The 19,124-nt window shown below is 41.4% G+C and overlaps 1 protein-coding gene across 1 annotated transcript in view; it reads right to left on the bottom strand.

Annotated features, from left to right (window-relative positions):
• DAPL1 (death associated protein like 1) overlaps positions 1-18,633 on the bottom strand; it is a 34,136-nt gene extending 15,503 nt beyond the window's left edge. Inside the window, exons 1-2 of the mRNA XM_059395487.1 lie at positions 18,613-18,633; positions 8,505-8,646 (exon numbers count right to left, since the gene is read on the bottom strand). Coding sequence (XP_059251470.1) covers positions 8,505-8,646; positions 18,613-18,633 — 163 coding nt within the window. The remainder of the gene's footprint in view (positions 1-8,504; positions 8,647-18,612) is intronic.
• Positions 18,634-19,124: the final 491 nt, after the last annotated feature.

Raw genomic sequence — 19,124 nt, 5'->3', positions numbered from 1 at the left:
GGAGGGTTCCCCTTTCTCCGCATCCTCGCCAGCATCTGTCATTTCCTAAAGCATTCAAAAGCACAGATTCTGAGGGATGAGCCAAAAGTCAGGGCATGTGATGGTAACAGCCATTTAATTCAAGAGAGATGCCTCTGATCCCACCGGAACCCCACCTTCCATCCCAGACCCCAAACCTCCGGACATTGGCCAAGCTCAGATGTTCTAATGAGTAATTAAACTACATTAAAAATCCTGCCATTCAGGAGATCAATTAGTGTTAATTAGGCTACAGATGACCTAACAGCAATTCAAGTGTTTAACAATGTCAGATGAAATCAACTTTTGAAAAGGAACAACCCATTTCAGATTGCAAGTCAAAGCAAATACTTCTTTCTGTTCCCAGGAAATTTGCACATCTAAAATCTGACAAGCTCAAATGCGAAAAAGCTAAATGGACATTGATTTGTTTGAACCTGTTAATTCTTTTTATGGAAATGTCAAACTGACAAATTCCAAAGCTCGGTCCAATAAAATGAAAAGTAAGGAAAACCTATTCTATTTCTCAATGCACTTAGAAATTTGACTTTATCACTGTTCTTTAAAAATTATTATATATATTGCTGATTTTGTGAAATATGCATAAGGCCCATAATTCAAAAAGTGTAAAAGAGTCTGCAGTCTCCCTCCCACCATTATTTCCAGCCCCTAATTCATCTCCTAGCTACTGCGAATGGTAGACAAGTCCTATGTTCATCCCCAGATACTGCACATATTACTCTTGTTTAAATGGCAGCATAAGATACACCTTGTTCTACATCTTGTTTATTTATATTTTTCATTCAATCATACATTCTGGAGTAAATTCCCTATCTATCTATATATAGAGAAATGTGTCGTTCTTTTTAACATCTGCTTTAAATTTTCATTATGTGAACATCCTGTATTTACTTAACCAATTCCCAAATGTTAGACATTTCAGATGTTTCTAATTCATTGATGTCACAAACAATGCTGCAACAAATATCCTTTTATACGCATAATTTTGCACAAGTGCAAGTATACCCGTGGGAGAAATTCCTACAAGTGATCTTGTTAGTTCTGAAGGGTATGTGCATTTAAAATTTTGTTACAACTTGCCAAATCGCCTTTCCCAGAGGCTGTACCAGTTACAGCCTCAGGAACGAAGATGACAGTGATTTTTTTTCCTCCTACTTTAACAACAATGGGAGCTGGGAAATATTTGGTTTTGATGAGCAGGAAGTTAAAAAAGAAAGATAACGTGTTTTAATTTGCATTTCTTCTATTTTACTAAAGGTTGAGCTTATTTCTGTGTTTTAGAAGCCATTTCTATTTTCTCTTTATGAGCTGTTCAATTTTTTTGTCCATTTTTTTTAATGGTCTTGCTTTAAATTTAAAGATTTTTTTTAAAGGGAAAATTCATATGTTTATATTTCTGGAGACTCTCTATTCAAGAACATGGTATGCATTTCCATTGTTCACATCTTCTTTGGGGTCCCTCAGTAACTGGTTTGCATAGATCTTACACATGTATTGTCAAGTTTATTCCTTAAGCATTTTACCTTGGTTGTTGCTATTGTAAATGGGGTCAATTCTTCAATTATAACTCTGACAGATTGTTGTTCTTATATCTCTGACTTTATACCCAGACCTTATTGAGTTCTTACTGTTTATAATGGTTTTTTTTGGTTGCTGATTCCCTTGGGTTTTTCAGGTAAAAAACATTATATAACCTGTAAAGAATTATAGTACTACCTCCTGTAGAATAATGTTAAATAGTCATGATGGTTGACAGCTTCATTTTATAATAAGTTTTAAGGGATTGTTTTTAATTTTTTCATTACATATGATGTGTACTTAGGTGGATACACACACATATACACAAAAATATATATGTATATGTAATATATATATATTTTTTCAAATTAGGGAAATGTTCTTCTATTACTATTTTGTTGGGCTTGAAAATTACAAATGCCTTTTTAGCATTCATGCATATGATCCATGATTTTTATCCTTCATGTGGTTACTTATATTAACAGATATTAATCTATAAAGATAGATTAATGGTTGTCTTACTATCAAACCATTCTTGCATTCATGGAATAAACTCCACTTGGTCATTTTGAATCACCATGTTGTTTTTTCATTGACTATAAAAGCTTCTCATGAGAATTTTGCAGTATTAGAGTCAGTCTAGGAAAAGAATGCTATTTTTACACATGGTCTGCTTTAAATTCATGCATACCCAGAAAGAGACACATATTATATGAGAAAAAGGCATGCAGAGTAATCAGCAACAGAAATCAAATGATGAGAAAACATCTTCTGAACAGCCACGGAATGTAGATGTGAAATAAACCAAGGGATGGCTTTCCCAGGAAGACGGAGGAGGGAGTGCCTCTGTGTGAAGGGGCTGGTGTTCACAACCCCTGACTCTTGTGCTGAGAGGAGCCAAACAGGAGGTCTAGAGGTTGGGCCTTCAGTACCCCTCCCAACTGTGTTTTTCTTTCTCCCTGTGACAAGTGCTTTTGAAATATGGAGTGCTGTAATTTTCTTATTAACATTCCTTGTGTTTTCCCTGATGCTGTTGTTTCTATGTATTTATTCTTTTTTTTTTTTTTTAAAGATTTTGTTTATTTATTTGACAGACAGAGATCACAAGTAGGCAGAGAGACAGGCAGAGAGAGAGGAGGAAGCAGGCTCGCTGCTGAGCAGAGAGCCCGATGCGGGGCTCCATCCCAGGACCCTGGGATCATGACCTGAGCCGAAGGCAGAGGCTTACCCCACTGAGCCACCCAGGCTAGGTATTTATTTTACCTAGACTGATTATTATCACCAACTATAGAAGCAAACTTGTTAATAGTTAAAATAAGCAATAGTTAAAAATGAGATGCCCTTTGGAATGTTGAGTTCTGTGCTACTGATTTGCAAAAATCTTGACAACCTAGACAAATCAAGAGGAGATGGGCCAGTGTGAGGAAGGGAGCCACATCACAGGAGGAACTAGAAAGTATGGAAACGTCACTTCTGAAGAAGATAGACTCAAGAGAATGTAGGTGGCATCTCCAAACATCTGAGGGGCTATCATGTGGAGGAGGAATGGTTTTCTGGTGAGGAATTTTTTTTTTTTTAAAGTAGATTCCAGGTGTGGGGCCCAACATAGGGTTCAAACTCACCACCCTGAGATCAAGACCCTGATATTAAGACCTGAACTGCGATCAAGAGTCAAATGCAAGGGCGCTTGGGTGGCTCAGTGGGTTAAAGCCTCTGCCTTTGGCTCAGGTCATGACCCCCAGGGTCCTGGGATCAAGCCCCACATCGGGCTCTCTGTTCAGCAGTGAGCCTGCTTCCCCACATCTCTCTCTCTCTCTCTCTCTCTGCCTGTCTCTCTGCCTACTTGTGATCTGTGTCAAATAAATAAATAAAATCTTAAAAAAAAAAAAAAAGGAGTCAAATGCTTAACCAACTGAGCCACCCAGGCACCCATGCTGGTGAGGAAATTTCATGTAGGGTCAGATAGTTCTACCCCTACTGAGCTCTGGGACCTTGAGCAAGACACTTAAATCCCCCTAAGACTCAGTTTCTGCATCCTTCAATAAGAATAATTGTTCAGGTTACTCTAGACAATAGAGGTGACAGGAGCACCTGGTTTATGGTAATTGTTATTATTTATATTTACTTGATGTTGTTTCAGAGGAGAGACTGAAGACCAAAGGATAAATGTTCCAGAATGATACTGGCTACTGGTCTGGCTAGTTTGTATTATTCAAGGGGAAGTAGGTGCCTAGTAGAACAGTAAGTCCCTTGGCTCTCAGTGTGTTCAAGAAGTGCCCCTGCCATGAACATCTTAAGAGGACGTGGGGAAATCTGATGGAAGTTGAAGTAGGTGATCTTTATCATTAAGTCTTTGTCTCAAAAATAAAATCACTTTCCTCCCTTTGGAAAGAATATAAGGCACTTAACAGAGAAGTAAATGCCAGAAGAAATTGAAGAATGTATTCTTAAGAATAATAAGACAGAGAGATTTGAGGGGAAATTAAAAATCCTCCCAGAAGATTTCTACTTTCATCCAGGAGACTTTGAATCCTCTCTCTGATGGGGCTGTATGCTCTAACTCAGTGATTTAGGAGACATAAGTAAACCACACACACCTTGGATTTCCAGAGCACAGTTCTTGTATCAAACTTGTTCTGGTAGGTAATTTGCTTGGTCAGCCACATACAGCAGAAAGACACAGAAAATAATATCCCCATACTCTATATGGACATACTAAGATATAGATTAAGGCTCCTCACACTACTTGGGGTGACTGAACCAGATGGAACCGGTTTATGGGAGGGTCATCATCAAAGCTCTGCTGGGAACACTAGTCACACTGGTCTCCCAGAACTGAGATAAACCACTGTAAATAAATATTTACAATCCAACACAATCAGATACTGCCCATGTTCGATAGATCGGGTAGGTCTAACTCATGAGAACTCTTCGAAGTTTCACTGTATCTAACTTAGCTTACTTAAAGCTGTAGTAATTTACACAATTCCATGTTTGGGACTATAATGCCTTTTGAACTTCTATAGAAGGACCAATCAGAATTGGGCAAGGTAAAATATGAACTGATTTTAACATTTTAATAGTTGAGTACAAATACATAAGATAAGACTTTATGCAAAATGAACTAGAGCTTTAAAAAATGTAAAAGAGAGAGATGCCCTTCTGGATAATTTCATTAGAAAATCTAAATTTATGTGGGGGAAAATGAACCTTTGCTGAGCGAGCATTATACTCTTCTAGTTGCTTTTGTAGTTTATAACTTTGCAAAAATAGGCACTTGAGTTTAGGATGCTATATGATAATCTTCCAGTTAAGATCTTCCAGACAACATTTCTGGTAGAGGATAGTCAAGATAAAGAAAGACACATCTGTCCGCAAAAGAAGCTTTTCTCTTTCACGAATCAGTGGAAAATGGACGGGAAAAGGCCGAATAACACAAAGGTTTGTGCACACGCTGCCTTGTGACTAAGCTGTTATATTTGAAGATTTTAACTAAAAGTTGAGATGTGCATAAAACATTCACTTTGCATTTAGAGTCAGTTTGTCAGCCCATTTTAAGATGTCAATCGAGACCCAAAAGGAAAGTCAGGAAAAGTTGGTGAAGTAAAGAGAGAGGGCTCTAGAGCAGGGGAGCATGGGGCTCCCCTTTATTTTCAGATCTCAGCCCCACTGCCCGAACTAGCTGCATGGCTTCGGGCTAGTCCCTCGACCTTGCTGACCTTTAGTTTGCTCCTCTGTGAAACAAGGACAGTGCATTGCCGGTCTGCAGGGCTGCGGCCGTGTCTAGGGAAGCAGCTGGTCTTACAGTCATCCAAACCCCTGTCCCCGTGATGTCTGGGGGACTGCATCTCACCACCTCTCCTCCAGCCTCACAGATCAACCCCCATGCATTGACTTGAGCGGACGGGAGTTGAGAAAAGGAAGCCTGTGGTGTTTATTCTATTTTAAATGACCCGGGCCCTTTTGTAGCTATGGTTCCCCCCTCATTTTCTGTATAAGATTCACACTTGCGCCTGTCTCCAAACTTCCCTCTCTCATTAGTGAGCCAGAAAACTGATTCTCTCTGGGGGTTTCAAAGTGAGCCCTCTGAAGGCTCTGATTCATTTGACTTAAACCCAGTTACAAAGTGCAAGAAATACAGAAAGCCTCGGAACTCCTGCTCTTTCTAGTTCCTTGTGTACTTCGCTTCCTTCTATCACCTTCCGCTCACAGATTTTTGGCCATTCACGTGATGGGTTTCCTCTAAAACTGAGAGCAAGGCAAAACAAAAAAGCAGCAAATCCAAAGCTAAGCTGAAAAGCACCTAGACCACCTCAAGCTTAATGTAGTCTTGTTTCCCAGCACAAACCGATAACCAGGGCTAACCAAAGTGAGATGTTTATTATATTAATATACAAAAAAGAAACGTGACTAAGCACTCCACACGGAGGTGGGAAAGAGTGACAGCTGGTTGATTTCTGAGAGGTTTCATTTTCAACTATGAGGAGGCAAGCACATTTATCTTGTCCCTTTCCTTCAGTTCCCTTCTGTTCTGACTGCCGCGGTTGTGCCTTGTGCAGCCGTGAGCATCAGAAGCCCTTGCGAGCGACCGGGAAGATCATTCCTTCTGCCAGAGGTGTGTTTCACTAGGGCCTGCATTTTAAGGAGACTAACATTCACGTATCAGCTGCTTTACATGGGTTTTCTCCTTTAATTATCATAACAGTCTAATAGTATCGATGCTGTTTATTAGCTGCTGCTTTAAAGAGGAGGATTCTGGGGCGCCTGGGTGGCTCAGTGTGTTAAAGCCTCTGCCTTTGGCTCAGGTCATGATCCCAGGGTCCTGGGTTCGAGCCCCGCATCAGGCTCTCTGCTCAGCAGGAGCCCACCTACCCCTGTCTCTCTGCCTGCCTTTCTGCCTACTTGTGATTTCTGTCAAATAAATAAATAAAATCTTAAAAAAAAAAAAAAAGAAAGAAAAAGATGAGGATTCTGCGGCCAAGGGTAATGGAATGAAGGCAGAGGATAAGCCGAGACTCTGCCCAGTTCCAAAGGTGGTGTCAGTCCCTTCCTGCCACATCGCACCTGCTGCCCACTTCAGGGATTTCTATTTTGCTTATAAAAATAAGGTGAAGATTTAGTGGCGTTTTGGCAATGAATTATTGTTCCATCAATAACATTTTGCACCACAGCAAACTGGTTCAGACTTAAAATATGTAGCAAGACAAGCTGAAGGATGAGGTTTCTTTGTTCACTTGCTCTCCGTGGGGAGGCAAAAGTCTGCCTTCATCTCCATCCTAATTACCCCAAACCTCTTATCTGTAGTGTCACAGTTCATAATAATTAATTGTCATGCCAGGGGCATTGTGACATGCTTGATGGAGTCATGGTGTGCTATGTACACAGAGTAATTAGCAATCATTAGCGGTGGGACAGAAAGTTCCTGGTGGTTTCATTCAAACTTTCATTTGGTTAAGTTTATCTCGTGTTCTTTGTGCATAAATGTAATTTAGTGAATCAGGTTTTAGCTTCTCCATTTCATGAAGGATGGGGGTGGAAGAAGTGGGAAAAGAATGTGTTCTTTTTTTTTTTTCCTTTCTGCAATGAATGTTTCTTCTAATAATTTGCATATATAGTTCCTGGCCATTAGTTAGCATCAATTCTATTTTGTTTATTTTGTTTTGTTTATTTATTTTAAGAGACATGGGCAGAGGGAGAGAGCAGCCCAAGCAGGCTCCACACCCAGTTCCGATCCTGATATGGGGCTTGATCTCACAACCCTGAAATCATGACCTGAGCCGAAATCAAGAGTGTGACGCTCAACTGACGGAGCCACCCAGGCGCCCCAGCATCATTAACTTTAAATACAGATAATGTTAACTATTGCCAAATCCAATTGCAAGTATAAAAGGTCAGGAGTCTGCCACAGGAAACTGGGGCACAGTGCCTAGAACTTAAAGCTCAGAATTAGTAGTAAAATTCAGACTCTTTCAGGTGAGCAGTCCACCACAAAGCTATCGAACCTCTGTGTCCCTTTTCAAAGCTTTCTGAAGGTGATTCCTGCCAGCATCCCCTACAGCAAAGATAACTGAAAAAACCTTGGCTTAGAGGTGCCAAAGCATTATGGCAATAAATTTTGTCAATGGAGAAAGGCAAGAACAAAGTGGTCAAGATTTTGAGATGTTTCTTAAGGAAAAAAAGAAGGAAGACAGTTGAAAGAACACGAAGCTAGCTAAAAATAGACCTGCTCACCTCAGTCAAGCTATATGAACAGTAAGTACAATAAAGCTAACTTTCATATTACAGAGAGTCTACGTTAAGAAAAAGAAAAATAAAGAGAGAAAACTATGGCTACTTTGCCAAATACTTTGATTGCTGCTTTCCCTAGTCAGCCCCCCTCCAGTGCTTGGGTCTGTATTAAAAAGTGCTCCTCAGCTTGATGACAAAGCAAACTACATTCTGGATAACACTGCCAAACCCCAAAGCCTGAGAAGAGAGAGAAAAATAAAGTTGCTGTCCTCTGTGTGGAAGCTGGTTTCCCTGGGTCTGAAGTCAGAGGATGCCCAGTCATCCTGGGGCGACTGAGACTTAGAGCTGGCTCCTCTTGAGAAGAAGGTTGCCATGGCAGTAAATTGCCTTCCTGTGGATGCCTCGCTGCTTACCTACGGCCCAGGAGGGAAGGTCCAACCTTAGCTCTCCCCTTTCACAAGCTCTGAATCCCATATCCCTTCATTTCTAATGAGGTTTTAATTCAACTGGGGCTTGACCAATCCTCAGGTGGTGTATACATAAGCTCGGAGAGTTCCAAGATGTAGGAGGCAATGAGGTCGTGTGACGTTAATGTGACAAGGGAACGCTGAGAACCTCGGCTCTGTTGGGGAGCCCCTGTTGCAGGCACTGATGGAAAGAGGAGCAGCAGGGAGACCGGTGCGCTCTGCAGGACGGCAGAGGGCAGGTGGGTAGCCTACCTGCAGGAGGATGCCCCCCTTTCAGCGGGGAGAGCAGGACTTGCCCTTCATTTGCCATAGCTTGTGCCAGTGCCAGTGCCAGGCCAGGACGGTGCTCCGGAGGCTGGAGGCTGCGTGCCAGCTGCTGCCGCCCCGGTGCAGCCTGGCTTTATATGGGCAGGGGGCGGGGCCCCTTAAGGGCATTGCTGAGCAGCAACAGGGCTTGTCACCGAGCTTTGTGGGAACCCACATCTCCTTGGCAAGCTTTCTCTTCAAAGAAAACTTTCTTCTTGGTCCCTTTATCTCAGAAAGCAAGGTAGACAGCTGAGGGAAACTCCCATTTTCTTTTGCCAGAGGAAGGGGAGAGGATGAAGGGCAATCCTTTTTCTTTCTAACTATCCCTCCATCAAGTATATATGGTGCACCTACAATGGGACAGAAACGACAAGGAGGTCAAGATTTTTGTTTCAAGACATCTGTAGGCTTGCTGAAGAGACAACTAGAAAACAAAGACAATGTCTTTGCCCCAGCCTTTGCAACCGTAAGCATTCACGCTAAGAAAGGAAGCGGGGTTGTGTGCAGAGACTTCCCTACAAGGATGTCAATCATGCATTCCTCTTTCGTTTTGTTATTTTTTTAGATTGACTGGTATCAATACAACATCCCAAATTAGAGAGGGATAGTTAAGATATAGCCATGAGAATACTATGTACACATAGCGTATCATATTCTCAGATAATATTTAATGATGTGAAAACTTTCATGATCAGATAGTGAAAAAATAGGCTAGAAGCCAATGGATGCCAATTTTGCTAAAAAGAAAAAGTCCAAATTTCAGCTTTATTGTATCTCCCGTGCTGATCAAAGTTGGGTGTATGGCAGTTACTAAGACATATTTCTTTGTTCTTCAATACAATTAAAAACTTCTGCTCTTCAAAAAGGGGGGAAAAAAAAACAACCTTCTGCTCTTCAGAAAGTATTGTTAAGGAAATGAAGACCAGCCACAAGCTGAGGGGAAGAGAAAAAAATGTGTAGAACACATTCCTATAAGTACTGGCATCTAGAATACATAAAAAAACAACTCAGTAATAAGAAAACAAATGACCCAATCTTTAAAAATGGGCAAAATATTATAAAACAAAAACTTCACATAGTAGAGATATGGACAGCAAGTGCATAAAAAGATGTTCAACATCATTCATCATTAGGAAAATGCAAATCAAAACCACAATGAAATATACTACATATGTATTAGAATGGCTTAACCAAAAAAAAAAAAAAAAAAAGGAAAACACAGCATCCTAATGAAGATGTGGAGCAACTGAAACTCTCATCTGTGGCTGGTGAGAATGCAAACTGGTAAAGCCATTTTGGAAGCTGGTATGACAGTTTCTTATCAAATTTCTTATAACATTAATCACATGCTTACTGTATGACTAACAATCCAATTTCTAGGAATTTTCCCAAGAGAAATGAAAACACATGTACACAAAAATGTATATATGAATTGGGCATAGCCATACAGTAAGATATTAACTCAGCAAGGGGCTCCTGGGTGGCTCAGTCGGTTAAACATCTGATTCTTGATTTCAGCTCAGGTCATGATCTCAGGATCATGAGATTGAGCTCCATGTTGGGTTCCACACTGAGCATGGAGCTTGCTTAAGATTGTCTCTCTCCCTCTCTCTCTGCCCCTCCCCAACCCCTGTGCTCTCTCCCTTTAAAGAGAAAAAATTATTCAGCAATAATAAACAAACAGATATTTACATGCAACAACACAGACGAATCTCAAAAGCATTATGCTAAATGCTAAAGAAGTATGTCTTAAAAAGCCACTTACTGTACAACTCCATTTGTATGACATTCACGAAAAGCCAAAACTACTGGATAAGAAATCAGATTTGATTGCCAGAGGAGGGGTTAAGGAGACGGGTCTAATCACAAAGGGGCAGGAGGGGATTTTGAGGCTGTTAGAAATGTTCAGGAGAATGTGGTAGCGATTACATTCATCACACATCATACACATATATAAAAGTGGTGAATTTTACTATATGCAAATTGTACCTCAGTAAACAACAAAAATATCTATTTGTTAAATAAATGAATGAAAATATCCCAAAATGTTAAGAGTGGTTGTCTATAGGTGGGACAATTATGTGTTGATTTTATTATCTTTTGTATTACTTTTATTTTATTTATTTATTTACTAAGCCTTTATTTATTTATTTAAATTTTGAGAATTTTAGTTATTAAGCTCAACATAGGGCTTGAACTCATGAACGTAAGATCAAGACCTGAGCTGAGATCAAGAGTCAGATGCTTAGCCAACTGAGCCACCCAGTCACCCCGTTTCTGTATTACTGTAAAAGCAATGAAACTCAATAAAAACTTTCTTGGGAGAAAGGGTGTTGAAATGTTGTGACTAAGGTAGGTGCCTGCTGTGGGAACCAAGAGAAGGGATTGTCCCTATCTAAACAAACAAACAAACAAACATTGGTGAGTGCCTTCCCTGTAGAGTCTGGGACTAGGAGCCCGGGTAGGTCCCGGTGACAAAACCCCACCCCGGCTTTCAAAGAATCTCCCAGTCTCATGGGGGATGCAGATGATGAGATGAGAAGAAGGCGAAGAGGCTTCCTTCTGTGGCTGACAATAGAAATCTCATTTCTATTAAGGAAATGAAGACCAGCCAGTGATGATGGAAATGTTCTGTATCTGCTTGGACCAGGAGAGGAGCCACGGCCCCATTTGATGTAGGCACTTGAAATGTGGCTAATGGAACAGAGAAACCAAATTTTCAATCTGATGAAAATTAAGTAGTTACATGATAAGTTAAAATTTAAATAGTCATATAAATAGCTACCTGTGGCTTGTGGCTACCATTTTGGATAGCATGGGTCTGCAGCATAAAACCTAGATGCATGATTGTTTGTTGCCCAGAATTCACTGATCAGCCTCGATTTCTGCAAGGTGCCGAAGTTCTGGGAAGGCATCAAAGAGGAGCCACCTCTTCTGAGAAGCCGCACGGAGGGCAGCCCAACTGGATCAGAATAAGACGCGTGTCTGGGCAAGGCAAGCTGCTTCTGAGCAAACACTTGTTTTACCATGAAGTTACGATAAATAGAATTCCTTTCACTTCATTCACGGGGAAGGCTTTCGACAGTGGATGTGTGCTTTGACCTTCTGGAGAGTGAGTTAGTTGGCAACATTTTCACAATGGAAACCAATGTTCTCACAGCCCTAAATAAAAACCCTTAGACTCTGTGCCCTTGACATCCATGAAGGACCACTGCGATCTGAGGTAACAGGAGTGATGGTGTCCAGGAGCTGATGGTTGAAGGAGGAAGAACCGAGGCAAGGCGAAGGGTGTAAGTAGAGTCAAGAGGCCTCCCCTCTCTCTCCTATCCTTCCTAACCCGATGCATTTCACATGAGCCTCCCAGACGAATATGTAATGTATTAATTTTTGTCTTGTTGACTTCTGCCCCAAATAGAAAGTAACCACAAGTTATTAACAGGACTGTAAATGGGGTTTTGTAAGGAGTGGCATCACCTACAAAGAGATGGTAGACCTGCTTTACTGTGGAAACATGAGAGGAAGAGGGGAAGAGCGAAAATGAGGCCCGTGTGTTTTCCCCTCCAGGCCTCTTCCAGCATGTTCCTTCCCACCCCGCCACTATCTCTGCGTCCAAGGGAACAGGAGGTCTGGAGTCCCAAATCCGACTCCCTTGGTGCAGGTGCACCACTGTGGGGCGGCACCGTGGCAGGGTGGGGTGCTCCCTTGCTGGATCTTACAGAAGTCATTAAAAGTCCACGCCTATTTTGCAGGGTGTGAGGTGAGGATAGCCTGGATTTCTTTGGGGATGGACTACAGCCTCCAGCAGGATGAAAGTCTCATCCAAAAAAAGGCAACATGTTATTACCCTTTAAAAGGAGGCTTATAGGGCGCCTGGGTGGCTCAGTGGGTTAAGCCGCTGCCTTCGGCTCAGGTCATGATCTCAGGGTCCTGGGATCGAGTCCCGCGTCGGGCTCTCTGCTCAGCAGGGAGCCTGCTTCCCTTCCTCTCTCTCTCTGCCTGCCTCTCAGTGTACTTGTGATTTCTCTCTGTCAAATAAATAAATAAAATCTTTAAAAAAAAAAAAAAAAAAAAAAAAAGGAGGCTTATAAACCTCATTTTAAGAGGGTTATTGGTCTAGGTAATTATAATGGGAGAGTAGTTCTGCTAGGACCAAAGTATTTAAAATTGTGCTTAGTAATGCTAACGGCCTAGTAAAATGGCTTCGCATGACTGTGAAGTTGCCAGATAGCTTTTTGCCTTGTAAGTGAAGGGACAATATAACATTAAAGACATTAATAATATTTTAAAATTCTACAACACTTTCATCGTAGTACTTTCTTCTTTTAATTTGTGTGTGTGGAGCCATCATTAGCTTCTTCATATGATCACAAGTTTGCAGTGGGCAGTTTATTTTTATATTTGGCTTTTTTTTTTTTTAAGATTTTATTTATTTATTTGAGAGACAGTGAGCAAGAGAGAGCATGAGCGGAGGCAGTAGCAGGGGAAGGGCCAGAGGGCAAGGGAGAAGCAGACTCCTCCTGAGCAGGGAGCCTCATGTTGGGCTCAATCCCAGAACTCTGGGATCATGACCTGCGCTGAAGGCAGATGCTTCACACACTGTCATCTGCAAAAAAGCTAACCAAGAAGGGCCTGACTCTCCTGTTGGGGGTAGGGGAGAGGGAGGAAAGGGTGGGGTGGTTTTGAGGGAAGCCCCCTTCAAGGGACCCTGTCCCTGTTTTGTAAGATGCATCTGAGCTTTCAGTGCCTGCCTGGGTTTACCAGCTTCCTCTGTTTGTTTTTAAGATGTAGTATGTCCTGGGGCACCTGGGTGGCTCAGTGGGTTAAGCTGCTGCCTTTGGCTCAGGTCATGATCTCAGGGTCCTGGGATCAAGTCCCGCATCCGGCTCTCTGCTCAGCAGGGAGCCTGCTTCCCTCTCTCTCTCTCTGCCTGCCTCTCTGTCTACTTGTGATTTCTCTCTGTCAAATAAATAAATAAAATCTTAAAAAAAAAAAAAAGATGTCATATGTCCTCTCTTCCCATCTTTCTCCAAAACACTGGGATTTTCCTTTCCTTCAAGGACTTTTTTTTTTTTTTGAGAGAGAGAGAGAGAGGCAGGGGGAAAAGCAGAGGGAGAGAGAGAATCTTAAGCAGACTTGGAGCCCCGCTTGGGGCTTGATCTCACGACTCTCAGCAGAAATCAAGAGTTGGATGTTTAACTGACTGAGCCATCCAGGTGCCTCTAAATTCCTGGTATTCTTTAGCTACAAGCTTTGGGCTGCCTTCCCCACTTGCCAGACCCAAAACAAAGAATCCATTACTTACTCAGAGGCGTATGTAGGGATCTCTCCTCTGAGTTACCACACAGGCAGACACCTTTGCAGATACGGGACTACCCCAGCAACAAAACAAGTCTGGAGTCTCCGCATGGGATGGCATATACGCATAGCTTTGCTATTAGTTGGTCTTGATAACAAGGTAAACCATGGAGTGTATACTTTCTCTTGACTGAGGCCTTAGAGGCTTACTGGTGGGTGTCACAGCAAAGAGACAAAGAGTATTCATTAAAAGACAATAATAGTCACCTGTTTATAGAAGTACACTTGAGCAGATTACTGAAAATACTAATTTCTGCAAATCCCTACCTTCCCCACCTCCTATAAAAAAAAAAAAAGTGACCCCATTTTATAGGTGGAAAAAGGCTGTGAAAGGAGAGGTAAATGAATTCCCACACATTGTAAAATGGCAGGGAAATGATTGGAAGTGGCTGCTGATCCATTGGTGGCCCATCTTTGTTACTGTCAGAGAGCTGGACCCGTGCAGCATCTGAGAAGCCACACTGGGGATCTGTGTCTCTCACCGACAAAAAAACAGCCCAAGACCAGCACACTGAGAGCAGCAGGTGCCAATCACACGTCATACCACTGGGAGGGACACCTTTTCCCTGTGCTATAAAGGTTTAGGTACCAAAGATTCTGAAAGGAGTTCCAGCTGTAGCCAGACTGGCCATGGGAAAGGGAGGCCCTGCCAGGTCACCAACCACCAGCGTTTTGTGGCTCAGTGTCGGACTGGATCCGCTCTGCTGATGGTCTCCCGCTTTCCCGCCCCTCCTGCCCAAGGCCCTTCTTTGCCTTTCCTGTTGGAGGAGAAACTAGAGCTGGAAATTCATAGCAGACATTTTTGCCATAATTTTTTCTTTAGTCTGTATCAGTTTATTTTAGTGTTTTGTTTTCCCCTTGGATTTCATTATTTTCTCTCCTGTTTCATTATTTTCTCTCCTATTACATGGGCTCTAGGTGGGGTGTAGGGTGTGGGGTACGTTTACAGAGAAACTGATCATTTGGTCTTTAAAGAGCAAAGACCTATTTGCCTGTTGGGGGAGGGGGCCTCCTTGCAGTGCCACACGGGATAGAGAAGTGGATTTTTTTGAACCTGGGAATCTCTTTACATGGATCCTGAACCCTATAGTCATGTGATGGCCTTTTCCTCTGTAAGTCCTATCCTAGTATTGGGAAAACCCTCCCCTTTAAAGGATGTACTGTGAATGCCTATATTGACTGCACCCTGTCCTAAGGCTCCTACGGATTAGTCAATTAAACATCTCTGAAGTTTGTTATATTTTAATTTATTCAATAGTTAACATGTTAATTAATTCAAAACTCAAAAGATACAAAAAGTTATATAGTGAATCTGTGTGCCCGTCCTCTGATGGCCTTCCCAGGAACCTCTAGGTCCCCTTTCCAGGGCAGCTGAAGTAATCATTTCCTAAGATATTTTAGACATTAAGAAGAAATTCATACATAAATGTTTTTTCCCTCTTATAACACATATGGTAATACACACACATATTATTATGTACCTAATGTTTTCCAGTTACAGCGTATCTTTTTTAAAAAAATATTTTATTTATTTATTTGGCAGAGAGAGAGATCACAAGTAGGCAGAGAGGCAGGCAGAGAGAGAGGGGGAAGCAAGCTCCCCGCTGAGCAGAGAGCCCCATGCAGGGCTCAGTCCCAGGACCCTGAGATCATGACCTGAACTGAAAGCAGAGGCTTAACCCACTGAGCCACCCAGGTGCCCCCAGTTACAGTGTATCTTGAAGATAGTTTCCTAATCAGACATAAAAGCTTTACCATTATTCAGTGATTTTCATTTTATGGATGGATTAGACTTTATTTTACCAGTGACCTTCTATAAAGATTGAAGTTGTTTCTAATCATTTACTATTTCAAAAAATGTTGCAGTGAATAATCTTGTACAAAAGCAACTTAGCCTGTGTGTGTCAGCTTATCTATAAGATGAATTCCTAGAAGTAGGGTGGTATATTAACACGTAGGTGTATTTGTGAGACTGACTCTGCCAAGTTGCCTTCCATAAATCTGGAGGGCAGTTCCCACCAGAAATATATGAATGCTTTTCCCCCATTGTCTTGCCAATATGCCAATTTTTGATCTTTGTCAAGCTGATAGGTGAAAAATAGTATTTATTTTTAACTTTACGTTTTTCTTACTATGAAGAGGAGTTGAAATAAAATTTTTTAAAGATTTATTTATTTATTTATTTGACAGAGAGAGATCACAAGTAGGCAGAGAGGCAGGCAGAGAGAGAAAGGGGGAAGCAGGCTCTCCGCGGAGCAGAGAGCCCGATGCGGGTCTCGATCCCAGGATCCTGGGATCACGACCTGAGCCAAAGGCAGAGGCTTTAACCCACTCAGCCACCCAGGCGCCCCGGAGTTGAAAAATTTTTAATGTTTAAGACACATTTATATTTTTATTTTGAATTGCTTATAAATTATGTTGATTCTCTTATTAATTTTTTTGGTATTTTGGTCATTTTTAGTATTGCTTTTTCAAAACTCTTCACATACTGTTAGCGTAACAACACTTTGATCATTTTTTGTATAAATTAGAAAGCATGTATAAATTATTGATGCCTATGTCAAAAATCTCTTCTGGAGGAAATTTTGTTATTTTTAATGCTGTTAGATATTCATTTAACAAAAATCTTTCTTTTAAAAAAAATTAAAACAATTTTTTAAAGATTTTATTTATTTGAGAGAGAGAGCAAGAGAGAGTGAGAGCATGGTGGGTGGGGAGAGGCAGAGGGAGAAGCAGACTCTGTGCCTGACGCAGGACTTGATCCCAGGACCCTGAAATCATGACCTGAGCTGAAGGCAGATGCTTAACTGACTGAACCACCCAGGCGTCCTAAACTAAAACCTTTAGTTATTGATATTTTCAAACATACACAGAAGCAAAGCAAACAGCGTAACAAATTTCCACGCATCCTTTACCTTCCTCCAGCAATCATCAGCATGTGGCCAGTCTTAGTTAATCTATAACCTTTCTATAACCCCCACCCTCCCACAAAATTTCTCCTGTCTCTTAGACCATTCAGATGCAAAATTCCTGGCATACTATAATTTTGCCATAATGATTCCTATCATTTAAAAATATCACTTCTATGTCTTCTATGCAAAATTCACTATCATTCTTTAATATCATCAAATATTTCATAAGGGGGTGCCTGGGTGACTCAGTGGGTTAAGCTGCTGCCTTCGGCTTGGGTCATGATTTCAGGGTCTTGGGATCATGCCCCACATCTGGCTCTCTGCTCAGCGGGGAGCCTGCTTCCCTCTCTCTCTCTCTGCCTCTCTGCCTACTTATGATCTCTGTCAAATACATAAATTTAAAAAAACCTTAAAAAAAATTTCATCAGTATTCAAATTTGCCTGATTGTCTCCAAAGTTTTTTGTTGTAGATGGTTTGTTCACATCAGAATCCAACCCAATGTACACTTTGCATTATGTTGACAGATCTGTTAAATCTTTTAAAGCTATATAGGTTCCCCTCCCTTATTTTTTTCCTCACAATTATTAAAGAAGGTGGGTCTGTAGGGGCGCCTGGGTGGCTCAGTCAGTTAAGCGTCTGCCTTCGGCTCAGGTCATGATCTCAGGGTCCTGGGATCAAGCTCCACATTAGGCTCCTTGCTCAGCAGGGAGTCTACTTCTCCCTCTGCCCACCCTCCTTGCGTTTTCTCTCTCACTCTGTCTCTCTCTCTCTCAAATAAATAAACAAAAAAAAAAAAAGAAAGAAAGAAAGAAAAAAAAGAAGGTGGGTCTGTAGTCCTGGAGAACTTGCCACATTCTAGATTTTGTCAGATTTGTCATATTGCTTTTTAACATGCTCTCCTCTTGTCTTGTATTTCCTGCAAATTGATGTTTAGAACTAGAAGGTCGATCTGATTCAAGTTTGATTTTTTCTTTTTCTTTTTTTTTTTTTTTTTTGGCAAGTAGACTTCGGGGGTGTTAGTGTATACTTCCTGTTGAATTATGTCAAGAGACACATCAAATTTGGTTGTCTCTCTGGGTATTCTGTGGAGTTTGATCGGGCATTTTAGCTGACATTCTGGTTTTGAGAAACACTATTAGATATGGAAAACAAAACTCTCTCTATAGAGAATGAAGTGCTAGAGGGGAGACCCCTCCCAACTTCATTTTGGGTGGAGAGAATATGCAATGTGGGGAGCTGGCTTTCATATTTAACATGGTATAAGTCTCAGAACAACACTGTGTTCCTTTGGTTCATATTCCTTTTCCTGTCTCTCTTTAAGATTTTATTTATTTATTGGAGCAGAGAAGGGGAGAGAGTGTGTGCGCACAAGCGGCAGAGGGAGAGGGAGAGGCAGACTCCCCCCTGAGCCTGATGTGGGACTCTACACTTGATCTTAGCCAAAAGGCCGAGAAGCGATCTGATGTGGGACTCTATCCTAGGACCCTGGGATCATGACTTGAGCCGAAGGCAGATGCTTAACTGACTGAGCTACCCAGGTGACCCCAGGTTCTTTTTAGACTTAAGGTCAGGTATTTGTGAGAAGTATGTGTTGGTTTACTGTGTCAAAATGTATTTGTATTTCAGGCATATTTATACCTTCTTGTCCTTTTCATTTGAATTTGAATAAAGATTTCTTCAACTTGCTTATTACATCTCAGTTTTAAAAATGCTTCTGCAAGCTGCCTCTAAAACTCCAGTGAAAGTCTAGGAGCTTGGAACATGTCTTTGCAGGAGCTCCTGATACCTGCGTCTCAGCTGGGGCCATGCCGGCTCTCAGTTTCTATGTGTCTCTGGGGCTCTGAGCTCTCCCTTCCCTCTTCTCTCTGCACTGCCCCGCTCTGGCTGATGCCAGCCTTTCTTGACCTCTACCATCTGTGAGATGCTTCTCCTATCACCTACATCTCCCCAGTTATAATTCTTTGTACAGCTAATAAATGAAGTTTCATGGTATCTCGGGTTTGGACCAACCCATGGGTCCTCAAAAAATACGTGTTGAAAGGCAATCAAGTGTCTTTGCTTTTTACTACATTAAAACTGTATTTCTTCAAAGACAAGTAGCCAACATGGTTTCTCAATGGAAAATGACTTTTTCTAAAGCCATGCTACACTGTCTGCAATGTTTCTAGTGCTTACACATTTAGGTGACGTGAACTTGATGGTCATCTTTGGTAAGAGAACATTCCCTATTATTCATATAAGTAGAAAAACAACCGTGAATAATCTTATTTTCTGAATGGTTTGAAAATTCTCTCAATC

This window comes from Mustela nigripes, chromosome 3 (assembly GCF_022355385.1).
Source record: "Mustela nigripes isolate SB6536 chromosome 3, MUSNIG.SB6536, whole genome shotgun sequence".
Taxonomy (NCBI): Eukaryota; Metazoa; Chordata; class Mammalia; order Carnivora; family Mustelidae; genus Mustela; species Mustela nigripes.
This window is presented reverse-complemented; position numbering and strand designations above follow the sequence as displayed.